Here is a 21854-nt window from a genome sequence, read left to right on the forward strand (position 1 = left end):
TACCTGCGATCCCTCATTTTTCGAAATTGTTAAAATTTATACCATGAAACCCATGTTTCATAGATATAGAGTTGTGAGCTGTATAACTAGTTAATCTTTTTTTTAAAACCTAGAGGGGTGAATTTCTATAATTTGAAAATAATAAAAAATTAATGTTAGTATATAAAGGCATTTTTTAAAATTGTAAGGGGGGCTGATCACCCTTCTCCCGTTGTTCCCCTCTCCTATTTCATAGTTGGCCTCGACCACCTAGCCTAAGAAGAAGAAGAGTGAGCTGGAGGATGACAAGGGTCACAAGCCTAAAAAAAATATTCTCTCCTATTGGATATAATAAAAATTTTAGAGTTTGTGTGAATGAAAAGATATATAAGACAATATCACAAATTAGATAATTGGTGAGGAAAATTAATGTAACCAAGAGTGGTCCTTTGTAAATCAAATCAGTCATGTCTCGCCAAACAAGTCCCAGAACCGTTGAGGCTTGCGTGTGTGAATAAATTTAGAAGAAAAAATATTCTTGTTCACATATTAGGTAATTGGTGAGAGGAAGATCAAAATTTTAATTACGACAATGCTACGTAACTCAAATTTTGTGGCTCAAAAGTGGCTCAAATGGCCAAAACGACGTCGTTTTGGCCATTTGAGCCACTTTTGAGCCACAAAATTTGAGCTACGAGACATTTTCCTTTTAATTATCAATGTGTCTGTTTGTATTTGTGTCTTTTAGTCGGCAAGTTGTAACTATAAATGATTATGAAATATTTAATATAATAATGATATCAATAGTGGAGACTTTTCTCTTTAGATGAGAATTCTCCTTATTCTACGACACAACTACTCCTTTGGCAGAATAAGTTTCAAGGATTATGATCAAAATGCTGTCTATAACGTCATAGATGACATTAAATACTCAACAGTCCCTACCGAACTAATGAAAAATTTAGTAGGTTGCCAGAGAGATTTCCATGTATTTGTTAAATTCTAAAAAGATCTTACTATTAGAGGTGGAATTCCTTATATTATATTAACTAATGGGGACAGTAGTTGGTTAGATGCAATGTTCCCAAAAATGAGAGAATAGTTTGATATTAATGTAACCACTATCATGATTAATGAAAATTTTTATTAATTTTATTTATAAAACCACTCAAATTTTTATTTACTTACTACATTTCCCTTATCATCAATTATTACATCTTGAGTCTCATCACTATTTTTTTATACTCATTATTACATTTCGTAAAACATCAGAAAATTCTGCGGCATCCATAACAACTGATCCTCTTCGATCAACTTCTTCTTTTCTAACACCAACCTCCGAAATCGATAGACCAGGATCAACATCACTAGTTCCATCACCACCTCTGTATATATCAATCTCAGACAAACTCAGATGACCTCTGCATTCATGAATAACTAAACCACTTTCTGCAAAACCTCCTAACAACAAATCTCGTCGCCTCTCCAGTAAACCCATAGACATAGTTCGGGTCATAAATGGAATGGCCTTGGTTAGAGCACAATGCCAAACATCAACATTATCATTAGTATATTTTTTAGATAACACAACAATAGATGAGACCCTCATCTGTGAATCTTCTGGCATGTTACTCATAGAATACTTCAAATACCCTTTCATTTTACAGTATGTAATCTTCCTTTTAATATTCGAATTTTCAAGTCAATACTTCACCATTCATGGCACTTGTTTGTCATTAATTGAACAATAACCATTCTTATAATGAACTAACTTGTATTGATAATCCATAGGGAAAATAAAATACGCCTGCAGACTGTCATTACCATCTAATCTCCTATCATACACATTTACTCTGACCAACCCACTAGTATTAGGTGCGCAAAGGGGGGAATATTTTATCAACCTTAATACTATTTTGTTTGTATCTCAACCTCAACTGAGAAAATAAATTAGGCAAAACAAGTTTAATACAACTGAAATCACTTGCTGAAACACCTTCAACAACACTAGTTTTTATATTGTCTACCTCCATTCACCTGAACATTACAAATAAAAATACATAAAATTAAAATTCTAAATAGTTTTAAAGTACATTTGACACTTTAACGTAATTTTGGATTCTTTTCCACTAACAGTAGCAGCCACTAAATATATGGCACCTTCTAAATACTTCTAACATTTTCCAATAGTGTATCTTTATAGTCCGTCCAAACATCAATTGGAAAGAACCGGTCCACAACTTCTGTTCCGTAACGAATGTACTTTTTATCCTTGCCACCAACGAGCATGAATCTCATTTTTTTTAGCATCCGAAACCTGTCGGACTGGTTAGGATCAACAATTCAAGTCTCAGGATTATCCTCGCCAACTCTGATAAATATCTTGTCAGGTGTGGGGACGGAATCTGACGGACCATTATCACTTATGATGAAAAACAATACGCGGTAGACCACAACTTCGTTTTTAGTATCTTGTCCTAATTGAACATTCATAATTAATTTTATACCCTTAATCGCGATCTTGTCTGATTGACGATCACATCTTTTATTACCTAACTCAATATCATTAAGCAATCTCGCCACATCTTTATTATCAAATTTAACGTCCTTTAATTGTTCATCGTACAATTGCAACTTCCTTACTCCCCTCTTAGTCTTCTTAATATGTCGGGGAATATTCTGAACGTACTGTCTACATACATACGTCGCCTTAAAAGGTGCACGACCACGATAACTACGCTTATATCCACTGGCCGCCGATGTCCTTGACCTCTAGTATGCAAGGGAAGCTTGATACTAGCTGCTTACTACTCCTTCCACTTTTGATAAAACACTCCAAATCTTTTATCCTACTAGTTCTGCAGTTTCTCTTACCTCTGCTAATCTTTCTGTTTAGACACCTTAGCTTTGATATTTTTTCCTTCTGCTCCTCGTACACCGGAACAAACTTTGCTGGAGCTGATCGACGGCTCTTTTCCAAAAGTCCTATTTGTCACATCAAAAAATGATATACACACATTTGAGTGAACTGTCTGTAATTCTCGAGATACTCTTCTAAGGAGTACAACATTGTATGCCAATACAATTAACAAAAAAGAAAGACAGAAAATGAGGAACGAAACAAGGTACCAAAAAATAACGTCACCATAATTGTTATTCCACTGCAAAAGCATATTCTTCTCTCCTATCAAATGTTTTCTGGTACAAAATAAATAGCAAAACTGGCCCGCGTGTAAGGACGAAGATTTCCCATTTAAAATAATTTAAAAGCATAATTATTTTCCTGTATTTGCTTTAGGTCAATCATTCTGAAAATATCTTTACTTTACAACCACACAAATCATCAGAAACGCGACACATGTATTGCATTATCCGGTAAAGGAATCAAAAGTACTCATACCTGGGCCCGGGTGTGACTTCCTTTTAACTCCATCCATACACGTGTCCACAAGTACAACAATGAACGACCCAGATCAGTGCAGGATGGGGGGCACTGGTAATATTAATATAGCGCCCCCCAGTCACACCACTCACACTATTCACACTGGGTTTTTTAACTAATAAGAAGGCTTTGTACGGCTAGTGTAAGTTCACTGTTTACCACTACAAAATACCTCGCCAAGCCTCTTTCCATTTGTATGTGTGGCTCGCCTTTTTCGCACCCCTTTTCAGGAGGTTTGAAAAAAAGGCCTCACAGTTCGGACTTCCGAGGTTCTGAATCTAATCTCACAAGTGCAATGCGAAACTGATAAACACCAAAAAGTCCAAATCCAACAAATCGTTTTGGAAAATTGATTTTGAATCAAAATGTCAAAATTGGACTGCTTTGCCAGATACAGAGTCGCCACCTAAATATTTTATTTTTGAAAAAATTTAGGAAACCCATGACTCGTGCTAAAGGCCATATGTCGGTCATCACCAAAGTTGCCTTGGCTTGGAAACTTAGGTACGAGAGGGGAAGGTCATGAATTGAGCACACCCACTCGCCCGATCAAAGATTGGCCTCTACTAACCATGATATGATTTTTTATAAATATTATGTGCTCTTGTTTAGGTTTATTAAACTAGCTTTACTATGTGATGTGCACAAGCAAGTATAGACTAGTTTGCTTAGTTTGGAACAATTCAACTCATGTTTGTTTACAAAAATGGTTTGAATTTGCCACCTCAAGTGGGCTTAAAGATGCGAATTTGCCACCAAACATAGTGGGCTTAAAACATGATTTGCCACTCAACAAAGTGGGCTTAAAACGCACAATCTTTGAATCGTTCCAATTCAAACAACAAGCCTTCATCTATAGGCATTCATTCAGTTTAGCATTTAAGCACATAGTCTTACGGCAAACATGCTAATCTTGGCAACATTCACACTTATGCAAGTATGCTAAAGCGTAAAACTCACCTAGTAGTCCAAGCTAAGAAAACATGAGTTAGAAAAATATGCATGATTCCTAACTATGTTGACACATATTCAAGGAAGATATTGAAATGACGACGCAGTTTGAATGATGCATCGAGCCTCGGTGCATGCTTTGCGAATGAATGGATGCAAGCATAAGGTATGCTAATTAAAATATGATGTCCCTAATCTAACCATTAAAAGCGATTAAATAAAAGGGAGAAAGACGTGGGGTTGGAAAATATACACACATGCATGCACACTTATTACAACATTACGCCCTCGCGAAGGAGGGTCCGAATGAATAAGAGCTAACTAACTACGCTAATTAAGCTAACTAATTATTACAAAATTCGAAACTAATTAACTATTCTAGTTAACTAATTATTACAAACCGAAATCGAATAATTAGTTAAACTAACTAATTACTTACAACTCTTAATTAGTTACAACTAATTAATTACAACATGTATTTAAGCTAGATATTTAAACGTTAAATAAGCTTGAAATGCAAGGGAGGCTCATGCACGTGCTCGGTTTCCACCCGAAAAGCCACTGTTTTGTTGCTGCAAGCTTCTATTTGCACATTTGATCACTAAAAATTCTGCCTACTTCTAGAAGACCTCTTCTCCATCTTACCAACACACTGTGCAAATTTCATTGGTGGCCGACAGGGCTGGTCGGCTACTGGTGGTAGCCGGTTGGCCACTGCTGACATGGACTCCCTTGTTGCAACAGAGAGTAAACAGAGCAAAGCAATGTATTTCTCAAGGGTTATTTGCACACTTCGCCTCTCTTTTTCAAGAGGAAATCAAAGAAGGGGTAAAAGTTGGTTAATAAACTATCAATCAAGCAATTTCATTGCATGATGGCTTGTGAAACCAATTGTGCAAGTTTAATAAATGCAAAAGGAGACCAAAATGTCCATCACCCTATCATGTATGATCAAGGGCAATAGAGACCTAGGAAAGTGACACATTTCATCACTTTTGAGCATGAAATGTCCCATTTTCCTTGTGTTCAAATTAACGTCCAATTTGAACACATGCAATGCAACACAAAGAGATGTTTATCTTACCACTTTTACTTGCCAATTTTGTTTACTTATTTTAATTACCAAGTCATCCTTTAATCAATTGAGTCCATTGGTGAGTGCAAGTCCTCTAAATGGAAAGAGGGCTTAAAGCAAAGGTTGTTTTAGGCATGAAAGAGACCTCATGCCATTGGTAATGAATCCTAAAAGGGATTAAACCATTAAACACAAACACCTCAATTCCATGCTTTAAACAAACAAATGGTTTGAACCACTTTCAAAGCAAAAATAAAATCAAGAAATGAGGGAGGTTGCAGAGATAATTAAATGCTGGAAATGAGTGATAAAAGCACTAAAACATGCAACCAACTCAAACCAATGGTGGTTAAAGCCTTAAAACATTAAGCTAGTGAAGGAACTTACATTACAACCATGCCATACAAGGCTCAAATGGCACCAAACAGCCAAAACAGTGGAAAAACAGTTCAAAACAGAGTGTAAAACATGCTGGACTTGAGCCACAAAAAGTTAAAACATTAAGCTAATACATGGGTCTAACTAGGCATGCAAACAAGACACAAGAAGAGGAGGCTAACCCCTCCAATTTTGGACTTCAAAATAAGTTTTTTACCATTGAAAAACCTCTGAAATTTAGTAGTTAAAATGCCCAAAAAAGTTGGTTTGAAAGTGATGAATAAAGGCACAAAAACTTGATAAACTAAGAAGGAAGAAGGGGGAACCACCCCCTAACTAAAAAAGGGTTCAAACTGCCACTTTTAAGCCACAAAAATAGAACTTTTTACAGTTTAAAACCAGACCCAAAATAGTAAGAAAAGATAGTAAAACAAGTATATTGAAACAAAGTAAACAAGGCAAGTGTTATCCCTTTGAAACAAAGCTCAAGTTTAGGCACCAAACCAAGCTAAAACCACTTGCTAGAGCTCAAAGAGGGTCTCAAACAACCTCAGCCCAAAGAGAAGCAACTTTGATTAAGGTAGTGTATGTAAAAGTGTAGAGAAAACAAGCAACTAAGCACAAAATTGCAAGAGAGAGAGAGAGAGATTTTTTGTTCCAAAATTTCTAACCCTCAACAATGGGGGAGGAACCCCTATATATATGGAAAAACAAGCCTTGAGCTTAGAAACATCCTACCATACACGTGTAGGGAGATGCAGCTCAGTGTGCTAACAGCTGACACAACTGTCAACAAATATCTAGAAAAAGACACTGGTGGCCGTCGGCCACCACTGGTAGCTGACTGGCCACACCAATGGCTGACAACCATGAGCCATGGCCGACAGCCTATGGTGGTGGCCGATAGGTCACCAAAAGGTCCAGACACCAAGTTTTGGTCCAAAATAAGGCATAGAAAAGACAAGGCTTAAAGGCTCAAAGACAGGGCGTTCCGCCGAGAACTTCAGGCACTCAAAACGAACACATGCAATCATAATCATCATATACACAAGTGATGACGTCCAAGTTTTGAGGACGGTAAAAAATGGGGTGTCTACAGTATGACAAGACTGTTTTCCCCACCTACCTACAATGCCCTTGCCATGGTTTAATGCACAAAGAAGATCTAAACCTCCAACTCGAGATTTTTCGATCTCACTGGAACCAATGGCAGAATATATCATCCAAATATAGAAAAACTCCATTCTCCAACAGCAAGTCAATAGTATATATAGAAAGAGGGCAACTTCATAGAATGGAGAAAATTTTCATCTAAGGGGAAAATCCTTCGAAGAATAGAGATGAAGTCTGATGGGGAATACATGCAGAAGCAGAAACGAAGGAACAATTCTTTTCACTTTGCAAAAAAAGATGTTCCACCAATTACGTCACAAAATACCCCAAATTAAATTTTTTTTCGAGGGATCAATACAAACGAGAGCGACCCCCATATACTAGCCCATTTAATTCATTTCTTTTTTTAAATGAAAAAGTAAAAAAATGGGCAGAAAATAATATTTTGTTTGTAAGTCAGAATTTTGTAAAATACAAATTATGTCAAAATTGTTGATTCTCTATTTACAGTGAAGACGACAACATTAGATTAGGGATACACAGGAATAATAGATACTATTTATATACGATGAAGAACTCTCCTCCTCCTCTGATAATAGGATCCGGAACAACGGTCCATTCGCCTAATCTCCTTCTACCTCGAAGGACCCTCACGTACAGGAAAAATCGCCTGGGCCAGAAGTCTCGGACGGCACAATTACTTCTTTGACAGAATAAACTTCAAGGACTACGATTAAGACGCCGTCTACAACATCATATACGACATCAAATACTCGACAGTCCCTATCGAACTAATGAAAAATTTAGTAGGTTGCTAGAGAGACTTCCATGTATTTGTTAAATTCTAACCAGATCTCAGTATTAGAGGTGGAATTCCTTGTATTATGTGAACTAATGTGGACAGTAGTTGGTTAGATGCAATGTTACAAAAAATGAGAGAATGGTTTGATATTAATGTAACCACTGTCATGATTAATGAAAAATTTTATTAATTTTATTTATGAAACCACTCAAACTTTTATTTACTCACTACATTTCCCTTATCATTAACTATTACATCTTGAGTCTCATCACTATTTTTACACTCATTATTACATTTTGTAAAACATCAGAAAATTCTGCGGGATCCATAATAACTGATCCTCTCTGATCAACTTCTTCTTTTCTAACACCAACCTTCGAAATTGACGGACCAGGGTCAACATCACTAGTTCTATCACCACCTTTGTGTACATCAATCTCAGACAAACTCAGACGACTTTTGTATTCATGAATAATTGAACCATTTTCTCCAAAACCTCCTAACAACAAATCTCTTCGCCTCTCTGGTAAACCCATAGACATAGTCCAGGTCAGAATGGGATTACTATTGTTAATAAGAAGTTATTTGCCTAATTTTGTTTAGGGTTAATTACACTTTTCACCACTATAATTTAACTTAAATTTCACTTTAATTCATATTGTTTTAATTTGAACAATTTGGTCACTACCCTTTCAGTGTAGTTTTAATTTGGTCATTTCGTTTAAATTAGAAGTTAAAACTATTATGTTTAGAACACTTGTCAATTTTCTAAAGTGTACATGTAGACAAAATTAAGAAAAATTTAAATAGAATGACTAAATTGAAATTAGACTTAAAGGGTAGGGACAAAATTGTTCAAATTAAAACAATATGAATTAAAGTGAAATTTGGATAAAATTATATGAGTAAAAATGTAATTAAATTTTTATTTATAATATTTTATTAACATATAAGATACTATTACCGTTGTACTCAATATTTATTCCTAAGAAACTTCAAAACTACAGTAACCATGCTTGGATTCTTGAAAACTAACTTTTTCAATGCAAAAGAAAAACAGTTTTAAGATTAGGAGAATTCTACCATCCATAGGAAAAGTGTATTGTGGGGCTTCTCTTAAGATTATTGTTAGTGTTAAAAAATATTTATAAAATATATTGAAATATGTAAAAATATTTAAGGAGAAAATACATGTTAGAGTATCTCTAATGGTAAATGCTATTATAGCATCTCCAAAGGCTTGTTATAATAGCAAATTGTCAAATTATAGCAATAGTGCTCCAATGGTACAAAGCCATTTTGGCAAATCCCAACTGAAGCCGAGGCTGGACAATCACCTTGGCCGTTCAGCTGGCCAGATGATCGGGTGGTTGACTGGTGGATGAAATTTTGATGAGTTTTGCAGAAATAGAGAGTTTGTCGACCGAGGTTGGTTTGCTAGGAATGATGAGAAAGGAAGGAAGGAAGGAAGGAAGGGAGGAAAGGAAGAAAACGGATGGTTTCGGATGAATTGGCACATTTGGCATTTGTCAAAACTTGTGACAAATTTGTTACAAGTTTTGGTATTTATCAAATTTAACAATTCCAATGGCAAACTATTAGAGAACTATTTTTGCATCAAAGCTACTATCTTATAGCTTTGGCAGCTCCAATAATAAATCATTGGAGATGCTCTTAGTGTAAACGTTAAAAATTAATTATTCATTGATACAAAAGTTTATCATTTTATAAAATTTATTAGTAATCTATAAATATTTTCTTAAATTTTCACTGATAAGTAATTTTTCAATATTTAAATAACAAAGAGCCAAACCAGTTGAGCTAAGCTGCATGACAGTCCAAAACATCATATGATCCAATGACCACTATTGTATTAATGAACCACGTTTCTGAAATGGAAGAGAATCTAGTTTGTGAATGCTGAAAAATTTATAAGTGATCAAAGGAATGGACTCTATCCCAATGGTAGAGTGTAATTTTTTATGGTGCCTTTTCATTATAAATGGTGTGACTTGATGGTGGTGTCTTTTTATTTTAAAGTGTGATCCAAGGGTAATTTTGGCAATAATTAATTAAGGTAAATAAAATAAATAAAGTAGACAATAAAATTAAATTTTACCATACTTTTGCAGATGGTTTATGAACAAGTTTGTGATTAAGGCCAGTGTTTGAATACTGTACCTTTAAGACATAATTTCGTTACTGTTTTCTATATTAGAGTATTGATTTTTTGGTTAAAATTAATTTTTAGCAAATTTGTTTTCTTATATACAACGTATTAGAACTCTGAGTTTATACTATTTGATTTATTTATTACACATTTGTTTACTAATATTTACGTATTTGAGTATAACTCTTTTTCGGTTAAATTTTGGTTTTAAGTTTAGTGAATCCTGCAATATTTATTTCTAGGTTTACTATTTTTTTTTTCTTGGGTTTTGTTTACATTAAAACTTTGGTTTGGTTTTTTGCACTGTACCGTTATATATATATATATATATTAAAAAATTTGCTTTATCGTATCAGTATTGTTGTGGGACTCTGTTTTCTTTCAGTATAATTATTATACGTGTAGTCTGTCAATATTGTTAAGACAATATTGTTTTAATCGTAATAGTGTTTCAGTGAAACTCTATTCTTCTATGTTATGGTTGTAGTGTTAATTTTCCATAATATTGTTTTTTGGGAACATGATTGTTGCTGATAAGATTTTCAACCTAAATAAAAATTTTATTGAATTTATTTGGTTAAAAAAATTGTTTGTCTGAATTCTCTTTGCAATAGAACTTTGTTTTGTTGTCTTAATAATTTGTAGAATACTAGATTATTTGGACACTTATTTTTACATTGTTTTTATTATTATGGAATTGCTAAGTTTACTGTATATATATAAATTCATGTTTATAATTATATATAGTAGAATCTTCTATTTAACATCAATTATTTTTGTTAATCAGAAATGGCTACCGAAAGTAATGTTACATTGGAAAATACTATCCCTACACCCGTTGTGTCTACACCGGTTGCTTCCATTCTGATGGCTATTAGACATGGTAATTAATGTTCCCATCAATTATGAGGAAACACCTGAAAGATTCAATGGTACAGATTTTAAGTGTTGGCAATGTTATTTTATCTTACCACCTTGAATTTGGCAAGATTTTTGCAAGAAGATGCTCCATCTCTTAGTGAGAATGAAAATGATGCACGAGTTGTTACAGCGGTGGATGCATGGAAACATGCAGATTTTCTCTACAAGAACTATATCATCAATGGTGTGGATAACACATTATACAATGTGTATAGTCCAATCAAGAATGCAAAAGCTTTGTGGAATTCGCTTGATAGCAAATATAAAACGGAAGATGCCGGAACAAAGAAATTTGTTATCGGTCGCTTCCTTGATTTTAAGATGGCGGATTCCAAAACAGTAATCAATCAAGTCCAAGAACTTCAAGTTGTCTTGCATAAAATTCATGTAGAAGGAATGTCTCTGAGCAAATCTTTTCAAGTGGCGGCTATTATTGAAAAATTACCGCCGACTTGGTGGAATTTCAAAAACTATCTAAAACACAAATGCAAAGAGATGTCACTAGAGGATTTGATTGTTCAATTGCGGATTGAAGAGGATAATCATGGTTTTGAAAAGAAAAATGGACATCGTCTCATGGAATCCAAGGCATACATTGTGGAATATAAGCCAAAGTTCAACAATAAGAAAATGAAGCATCTCAGAGTAAGCTCCAAGCAAAGTGCTAAGAGTGGAGATAGTCAGAATTTTAATGGCAAGTGCTTTGTGTGTGACAAAATGGGACATCGTGCTAAGGATTGTCACAAAATGAGGACTCAAGGAAACTATAAGAAGAAACCCACTCAAGCTAACCTAATCGAAGAAGAGAGTCTTTGTGCAATGGTTCACACCTGAATGTATCTGGTGTCATGTTTGAAGTGAATTTGATGGACAACCCCAAGGTATCGTGAGGCTCTACTTGCCACATTTATTCCGAGAAAAAGATGTTCTTATCATATCGTGCACCAGAAGATGGAGAACAACTCTATATGGGGAATTCTCAGACTTCAAAAGTTGAAGGACAAGGGAACATGGTGTTAAAGATGGCGTCCGACAAAGAATTCACTCTCAAAGATGTGCTATATGTACTAGATATTTGAAAGAATTTGGTTTCTGGATCATTGCTGAGCAAGAATAGGTTTAAATTAGTGTTTGAGTCTGATAATTTTGAACTCACCAAAAAAGAAATGTATGTAGGAAAGGTGTACTTGAGCGATGGACTATTTAAACTTAATGTAATGACTGTTGTTCCAAAGTTTAATGAAATTAACACATCTTCTGCTTACTTACTTGAGTCTTCTTGTGTGTGGCATAGTGGATTAGGTCATGTAAATTATGATACTTTGTGAAAATTAATTTACCTATATTATTTTCCTAAATTTCAAATTGATTCAAATCACAAATGTGAAGTGTGTGTTGAAGCAAAATTAATTAAAGCACCACTTCAATCAATTGAAAGAAAAACTGAGCCACTGGATTTAGTTCATAGTGACATTTGTGATTTGAAATTTGTTGAAATTCGGGGTGGCAAAAAGTATTTCATTACTTTTATTGACTATAACACTAAATATTGCCATGTGTACTTGTTATGAAGCAAGGATGAAATCTTGGAAAAATTCATTCAATATAATAATGAAGTTGAATTACAACTAGGCAGAAAAATTAAGACATTAAGAAATGATAGAGGTGGAAAATATGATATACCTTTTGATGACTTATGTTCACAACTCGAAATTGTGCATCAAACTACTACACCTTATACACCTCAGCAAAATAGAGTTGTTGAAAAAAAAAAAAAAAAACCGAACTTAAAAAAAAAAGATAAATGTTATGTTAATAAATTCAGAAGTACTTCAGGCGTATAGTGCGACCAATGGGGCGCTTTGTTCACTTAAAAAAATGTTTCTCTCCTGTCGGATATAATAAAAATTTTAGGATTTGTATGGATGAAAAGATATACAAGACAATATACTTGTTCGCAAATTATATAATTGGTGACGAAGATTAATATAACCAAGAGGCCCTTTGTAAATCAAATCAGTCATGTCTAGCCAAACAAGTCCCTGAACAATTGAGGCTTGCGTGTGTGAATAAATTTAGAAGAAAAAATATTCTTGTTCACGTATTAGGTAATTGGTGAGCAGCAGTGCTGCACACCTCTAATTAGAACTGTACTGCAGTCTAATGAATTTGTGTACATATAAAAAAAAATAAAAAATAATAAAGTAAAAGACAAAATATGAGAAAAAAAAGATAAATTAATGCTCCATTAAAACTCTCTTTTTAGAGATTTAACTCATTTTTCAATTGGTGAGAGGAAGATTAATCAGTTGGATTGTACGTGGACCTATTGAAAACTAAAGTTATTTCAACCCAATTAGGTAAGTCATACAACTTTTGGAGTATGGATATTTTTAAGATGGTAATGTATTATTTCAAATATCGTGTTAGTTTGACACGATACAATATTTGTCAAATATTTTTAATATTATATATAAAATAATAAATATATAAAATTATATATTTTAGTATAAAATTATATATTTTATATATGTTTTTCTTGTGTCATTGTGTCCAATATTTTTAAAATTCGAAGGATCAATGTGTCTGTTTGTATTTGTGTTTTTTAGTCAACAAATTGCAACCAAAAGCGATTAAGAAATATTCAATATAATAATAATTTCACGTGATAATAGTGGAGACTACTATCGTTAGTAGGAAGTTGTTCGCCTAATTTCGTTTAGGGTTAATTACACTTTTCACTGTTATAACTCAACTTAAATTTCACTTTTATTAATATTGTTTTAATTTGAACAATTTGGTCATGACCCTTTAAGTGTAGTTTTAATTTGGTCCTTTCCTTTAAATTACAAGTTAAAACCAATAAGTTTAGAACACTTGTTAATTTTCTAAAGTGTACATGTAGACAAAATTAAGAAAAATTTAAATAGAATGATTAAATTGAAATTAGACTTAAAGAGTATGGACCAAATTATTCAAATTGAAACAATATAAATTAAAGTGAAATTTGAATAAAATTATATGAGTAAAAAGTGTAATTAACTTTTTATTAATATTTTATTAACATATAAGATAGTATTACGTTGCCAAAAAAAAAAAAAAAAACTTTAAGATTAGGAGAATTCTACCATACATACTTAGGAAAAGTTTATTGTAGAGCTTCTCTTAAGATTATTGTTAGTGTTAAAAATATGTATAAAATATATTGAAATATGTAAAAATATTTAAAAGGAGAAAATAAATGTTAGAGCAACTCCAATGATAAATGCTATTATAGAATCTCCAAAGGCATGCTATAATAGCAAATTGTCAAATTATAACTATAGTGCTCAAATGGTAGAAAGCCATTTTGGCAATCCCAACCAAAGCCAAGGCTGGACAACCACCTTGTCCGGTCGACCGACCAAACGATCGGGTGATCGACTGGTGAATGAAATTTTGCTGAGTTTTGCAGAAGTAGAGAGTTTGTCGACCGCGGTTGGTTTGCTAGGAATGATGAGAAAGGAAGGAAGGAAGGGAGGGAGGAAAGGAAGAAAACGGATGGTTTAAATGAATTGGCACATTTGGCATATGTCAAAACTTGTGCCAAATTTGTTACATGTTTTGGTATTTATCAAATTTAACAGTTCCAATGACAAACTATTAGAGAACTACTTTTGCAGCAAAGCTACTATATTATAGCTTTGGCCGCTCCAATAATAAATTATTGGAGATGCTCTTAGTGTAAACGTTAAAAATTAATTATTCATTGATACAAAAGTTTATCATTTTATAAAATTTATCAGTAATCTATAAATGTTTTCTTAAATTTTCACTGATAAGTAAATTCCCAATATTTAAATAACAAAGAGCCAAACCGATTGAGCTAAGCTGCATGACAGTCCAAAACATCATATGATCCAATGGTGCATTGACCACTATTATACTAATTTCTTCAAATTTAATATGACCTGAACCACGTTTCTGAAATGGAAGAGAATCTAGTTTGTGAACACCATGTGCTATTGAAGATTTGCCATTTCTCATCTCAACCATCTATTTTTTGTTTTGTTTTTTCTTTGTTGAGTGGTTGTGTTCAACTTCAATCTCTTTAAGTTGATTTTGAGTTTTAAATTTGAGTTGAAATTTGTAGAGACAAAAAATGAAGGGAAGGAAAAAAAAATTCAAAATAGAGGATAAATTTTTGTCACTTAAGACATCTCTAACTTAGAGTAAAATATCTATAATCTTTATTAAAACCTCGACTCAAATTTAGATGTTAGTAAAAAACACACAATTGCTCTCTCCACTCCTTAACTCAAATCTATACTAAATTGCCATTTTTTTTAAAGCCCAAATAAAAGAAGTCTCAAATCTTGACTCAAATACCCAACAATTATATTTGCTTTATTTGCAACTTCATTTATTTATCAAATTGTCACTCTTAATATATGATTGGAATTTTTTTAAAACAATGTCATTGAAAGTGCTTCATAGCAAATGTAACTTTTATTCAAACAATAAAATTTTGAGTTATGATTGGAGATAGCCTTACATAGGCATTAAACTTTATTTTCAAGCTTTTCTATAATTTATCATCGGGGTGGTGGTTTAGTGGAGTTTTGCCCTCCTTCCATACAAGATGTCTGAGTTCGACACTCGAGGCGCGACTTTCTTTAAAAGACTGCGTTGTATTCCTATCACAAAACTTAAAACCCTTATTGTGGGGTGGCTGTGGAGCCTTGTTGTAGAGTGGGTGTGGAGCTCATCGGGACTAGGACTTGTGGAAGCTATGATACTCCCACGAAACTTCTTCTTCGCTTATTTTTTTTTAAATTTTTTTTTTTTCAGTTTCCGGAACTTGTATCCTTAACCCCAGTAATGTAGGGAAGGACATGAGTCTGACGGCCTGCCCAACTCCAATATTGATTTATATGATTTGAGATTACATTTTAAATTGAGTTAATTACACTTTTCACCTCAAATTTGATTTTAGTTCATATAATTTCAATTTAAATAATTTGATCACCACAAGTTTAGTTTTAATTTGGTCATTCCGTTTAAATTTTTGTTAATTTTGTTTACGTGTATACATTAGAAACTTGACAGTTGTTTCAAAATTGTTAATATTAACCTCCAATTTAGATGAAAAAATCAATTTGAAATCTTAGAAAATTGAGAAATGTCCAAAAATTATTAATTTTAATCTCTAATTTAAACGGAATGACCAAATTGAAATTAGACTTAAACTATAAGGATTAAATTGTTCAAATAAAACTGTAGGGATAAAAGTAAAATTTGAGTCAAATTACAAGCGTAAAAAACATAATTAACCCTTTTAAATCTAAAGGGTTAGGTTTAAAAAATTTCTAAGACTCATTGTAATTTTGAGAATTAAATAGAATGCTTGAAGACTAACTCGACCTCAATGCAAATTTCATTTATTTATATTGTTATATAAAGTTAATTTTTGAGTTGGTGTGGATGTCCCAAGTTTTTTCTTCTTAAAATATCCTTCACATGTAACTGTTATCAAACTGTTTCAAATAAATGGCATTATCAGATTCAATTACTTTTGATCCAATTATTTTAGATACTTGTTAATTCATATGCGCCCACTACTAGTATAACTTATTTATTGCATATTTCTTATGAGTACTTTCAAATTCAATACATTGTACACATTCACATATGATAAGCTAAAAAATGTTTTTTATTTTTATTTTTATTTTTATTTTTTATAACAATATATATGCTAAAAAATGTTAAGCCATCTATGTTTGCACTTGATTTATTGTCATCCATTTCATGTGTAGGACAGACTATTTTTTCAAAAAGAGGGCAAGCAATTTTTAAATCGTTTTTGGTGTTTTACTTTTGTACTTTGATTTATTGTCCAACTTTCAAACATGATTAATCTCCTTTTATAAAACTTTGTTCCTTTTTATCAACAAAATGAAATGTTTCTCTAACTGGAAGAGCTTGGTCCTTCACATATTCAAAATAAGTGGGCTAACATTTATTCAAACAAATTCAGCTTAGAAGTTGTAGTTGGCTTCTTGATTTTGCAAAATCAGAGGAAGGTATAAGGTTATTGTAAAATAATCTATACTATTTTACAAGGACACACTTGTTGTGAGTATTGTGAAGCCTACTTTGAAATCATTGAGATTATTTGAACAATTTATTTTATAGGGTTCGTTGAGCTTATTCATGCAAAAACAAAAATAAAAAATAAAAAATAAAAAAATAAAAAAATCAAATTAACAGAATATCGATACGTACATGATTCACCTCTAAATAATGAGTGAGTAGTTCGATCCTCTTGATTTTTCTCTTCATACATGTCCGACACGGATATGACATTTATTTTGAAGTGTTAATACTTCAATTTGTCATCGATTTTATTTTTTATTTTTGATAAATGTGATTCGATCATGTGATGTTTGATGTTTAATCAATTCAATTTTTATGTGAATAATCTATTAAGCGTATTTACAAATTGAACAAATTAAGTCGCTCATCTTTTTCAACTTAATTTGGTTTGAACAACAAAATAAAGATATGTCATGGAGATTTCAATGCCAAAGATGTGAAAAAAAAACCCCTTAATTTTACAATTGTTTAAAGGGGACTCATGTGTAAGTCCTAATAAGTGAATTTATTGTCCAATAGGACTTACGATAACTAATAACATTTTTCATCAAACATATGAAAAAATGTCACTAATTGTTAATTTTCAACGATAGCTTGAAAATTGTTATAAAAAATGTCACTAATTATGAGTTTTAGCAGCAGTCTAAAAAATCGTCACTAATTTTTAACTTCAGTGATAGTTTGAAAAATTTGACACAAAAAAACGTCACTAATTGTAAGTTTTAGCGACAATTTATAAAAATTGCAACAAAAAAGTCACTAATTGTCAATTTTTAGCGACATTCAAAAAATCGTAGCAGGAAATAATTTTTAATGATGATTTTATTATGACTTATTTTCAATAAGATTATATGAAAATTAAGTCCAACTATTAGGACTTATTATTAATTTACCGTTGTTTTTGTTTTTAAACTATCCAATCTTTAACTATTACGGCAAAAAAGTATAAAAGCCAAATATTCAATGACATATCCCCAAACCACTCCAACTTTTCATTTTCCCTCCAACTATCATCACTAAAAATAATATTTTTGCACATGCGTTGCGTTTATTTGGTTGCTAATCTTATCAAAGATGAGAATGTAAAAGATTCTAAACACATTTTTAACATGTCACACCAATAATTATAAACCACATTTAGTGTAAACACAAGGAAAAGAAAAGAAAAGAAAAAAATTGATAATAGTGTCATCTTAAACAAATGAACAAGCACCCATGAACATCTCCGCTTTTGGTGTTTATTTTAGTTTTTAAACAATTAAAAATAATTTCAAAATTTACTAAATTTTACCAAATGAAAAGGTATTTTTCTTGTTTAGTAAATAAATTTTCCTTTCTTTTCCTTGGTTAATTTCGTAACATATTTTTTATTTTATTTTTTTAGTAAAAAATTTAACTTGAACATATTTCATATTTTATATACACAAGAAATAATAAACTATGAACGTTTCCAAACAAGTGTTGTTAGAGATATTTAAAAATTACTCATTAATTTATCCACACTAATGTGGTGAGAATTGGATCTAGTTGATTAATTTTTAAACTAATCAACAACTTATATGTAAATATTCATATTAATAAATTTAAAAATAACGTTTTACTGAATTTAAGTATTTTTCATGTCAAAACCATCTTAAACTTTCATTTGGAGATTTTGGCTTTTTGGCTAAAAATGTCTAAAAGTTAAAAGAAAAAAGCCAAAAAAGTAAAAAATTACTTAAAAAAATAAATTATATATACACTAGTCATTCATGTTTTTTCGTATAACTAAAAAAAAAATAGAATAAATTACAAATACACCTTATAAAATTTGTTTAAAATACGAATCACCTTTTGTACTTTTAAAAATTACGAATACCTCAATTGTTAGAATTTTTTATTTAGCATAATTAATTAAAAAAGTGAAATTTCTAACTGATCACCTATATAATAATAAAAATACTTAAATTATTAATTGATTTGATGATTTATTAATAAAATAGATAATTTGTCTCAAATTAGAAGTTTCAAGGAACGAGATGTAATTTTTCAAAAAATAGGGAATAATTTATATTTTAAACAAATTTTTGTCGGTGTATTTATAATTTATCTAAAAAATTATTTTCTAGATATATTAAATTTTTTTTTTGTTTTGAAAAAAAAATTAAAAAATTAAAAAACTTAAAAAATCCAAACGTGCTCAGCAAGTTTGAAAGCTGGTATAAGATAAGATGTTTTACCAGAAGAAAGATATGCTTTAAGCATAGGCTTGTATATTCTGGGAGATTAGTTGGATTTTGATCCGGATACTCTGGCGTCAAGAAAAAAACCAAAAAAAAAATGCATTTTACAGAGACGATATAATGCAATGAAGGAACCAAAACATAGTACAAAGTGTTACGACAAGAAATAAATAAAAATAAAGGGAGAAAAAGACAAAAAAAAAAAAAAAGGAGAAAAAGACAAAAAGAAAGAAAAAGGGTTTGTGGCATTGTGGTGGATATTTTTGCTGCAACGTATTATAAATTAAAAATTAATAAATTATAATAAAGCAAATAACACTAATATACATGAGGAGCAGCTTGCCTCTCCTCCTTAATCGGATTAAACGGTATTGTTTGATTTGTGGGAATTGATTACGAGTATCATTTTAATAATTCGAACCGTTTAATGTGTAGAACTCGTCAAGTAGTATATGCTTGTAAAAAATTAAGTTGATTGGATATCGATAACTATCTCATCTTATCAGTTTTTTGTCAACCGTTAATTAGTTCACCCTCCAATTTTTTTTATTACAAAACTGATTTGATCACATAGCTATCGATATTCGATCAACGTGATATTTTACAAACATATAGTACTCGACAAGTTCTACATATTGAACGATTTGGATTATCAAAACAAGTCCCGTGGTAAGCCCCCACAGTCCGAACAATACTGTCCAATCTAATTAAGAATTAGAGGCAAGCTGCTCCCTGTACATTAATAGTCTCTATACTTTGCCTCTTAGATTATTTTGGTTCTTATTCTTTTAATTGGTTCAAATTTGATTCATAATTTTAGATTTTTCTGTTAATTTGATCTAATTGATAATATCGGTAGTATTTTTATCAAAAAATTATCACTGAGTTAGTTGAGATTAATTCGTTGAGTTGAATATGTTTATAATTTTATCCTTAAAAATACGACATATGCCACTTATGTATATATTTTTTATAAAAAAATACTAAGAATTATAATCATTTGGACTAAAGTGAAATAAAGTTATAAATTCAGGATCAAAATCAAATAAATTGAAATTAAAGGACTAAAATGACACAATGCCAAACTACAAGGCCCACTACTATAATTTACACGTTATATTTTTATTGCATAAATTGTAAATAAAAATTAAATACAACACACGATTGGATACAAAATTCAAAAGGTCTTGTTTAGTATAGCTTGTAACTTTTAATTTTTTTTTTTTATTTCAAAATTTATTTTTGATTGTCAAGTGTAACTTATGCTCATAACTTATGATACAAAAATAAGTTAATTATCTAGAGGTTAAGGTTAAGGGAGGACCACTTTTAACTTGTGATTTTATTATTATTTTCATTTTTTTTTATAGAAAGGTTACATCAAACAAACTCAAAATTAAATAATAATAATTATTTTTTTTAAAAAAAAAGCATAAGGAGCCGTTGATTAAGATGCAACAAACAGACTTCAAGTATAAAAAAGCAAATATATACAAGAATAATGCTTTCCCTAAGGCTGTACACCAAAAAAGATCACCACAAACAGAATCCAAAGATCATTTCAAAAAAAAAAATAAAAAATCACATCTTCATGGTGGAGAGATTTTCATAAAAAGAAAAAGAAAAAGAAAAAGAAAAAAAAACCCACCATAGCCACACAATTCTCCATCTCTCCTCCACAAGCAATGTCCCTCCACCACACAAATTTTTGAAACTCAAGTACTCCAACTTTTCTTGATTCCCTCTCTTCTCTTTGCAATTCAACAACTAATTTAGAAACAAATAATTACTAAAATCAATCTAATCAAAACAAAAAGAACGCTACCCATAAACAAATTTTTTATTAGATGTCTTCATCATCAGCCATAAAAATAATGAGCTAGTGGTAAAAAAAAAATGTAGGTCCCATTTTTTTACATTTAGTAATAAAAAAATGTGATAAAAAATTGATTTCTATATACTATTATTTTAATCAAAATTCTAAAGTATTAGAACCATATATTATGGTCAACTTGTGATTAATATACTAATATGGACCTTATGTTAGGCATGTGGACATGTTGGAGACCTTGCCTAGTATCTCCCCTCCTCTCATCCTCCTCGGATTTTTGTTCATTTCATTTATAATCATAAATTAATAATTCAGAAAGCGTGTCTTAATCCTAATCCCCTCCTCACATAAGCCTCTCCAAGGTTGACTGTCGGTTACGGATTTGCATTTTTAATTAAATATATACAAGGGAGATTAAGGTTGATTATTGTAACCTACGATCAAGATTACAATCCCAAGATATTTATTTGAAAGAGAGAGTTAAGGCTAGTGTTCACACCAATCCAAATAAGGTAATGTAATTTGACAGTTAAACTAACATAAAGAAAGTAGATAGAAAATATAAAAAATGGTTTAGGAAGATGTAGCTATTATGCCTGTCACCAAACAAAGCCATTGGGACACAAAGATGGTGTCAATTTTAGTTTCTGTGGATAATTATAGTTTGGTCACTGTCATTTTCCACACCATTGCTATCATTATGTGTGTGTATATATCAGAACATTGATTGGTTAGGTTATATTAAAGGGAGCTGTGTAATTGAAAACTCCAATTCAATTCATTGTATTTAGATTTAGAAGACAAAAGTTTTTGCATCCTATTTAGATTTAAAATT

General features: G+C 31.5%; 1 protein-coding gene across 1 annotated transcript; it reads left to right on the forward strand.

Moving 5' to 3' along the window:
* The first annotated feature begins 10864 nt into the window (after positions 1-10864).
* Positions 10865-11665, forward strand: LOC114258692 (uncharacterized). Its single transcript, XM_028198670.2, has one exon. The coding sequence runs from the start codon at positions 10865-10867 to the stop codon at positions 11663-11665; it is 801 nt and encodes a 266-aa protein (XP_028054471.2).
* Positions 11666-21854: the final 10189 nt, after the last annotated feature.

The sequence above is a fragment of the Camellia sinensis genome, chromosome 9 (genome assembly GCF_055761805.1).
Source record: "Camellia sinensis isolate YWXY chromosome 9, ASM5576180v1, whole genome shotgun sequence".
Classification (NCBI taxonomy): Eukaryota; Viridiplantae; Streptophyta; class Magnoliopsida; order Ericales; family Theaceae; genus Camellia; species Camellia sinensis.

Bases quoted from the DNA above. Each gene is read 5' to 3' on its own strand.
- LOC114258692 (XM_028198670.2), top strand. From the start codon at position 10,865: ATGTTATTTTATCTTACCACCTTGAATTTGGCAAGATTTTTGCAAGAA.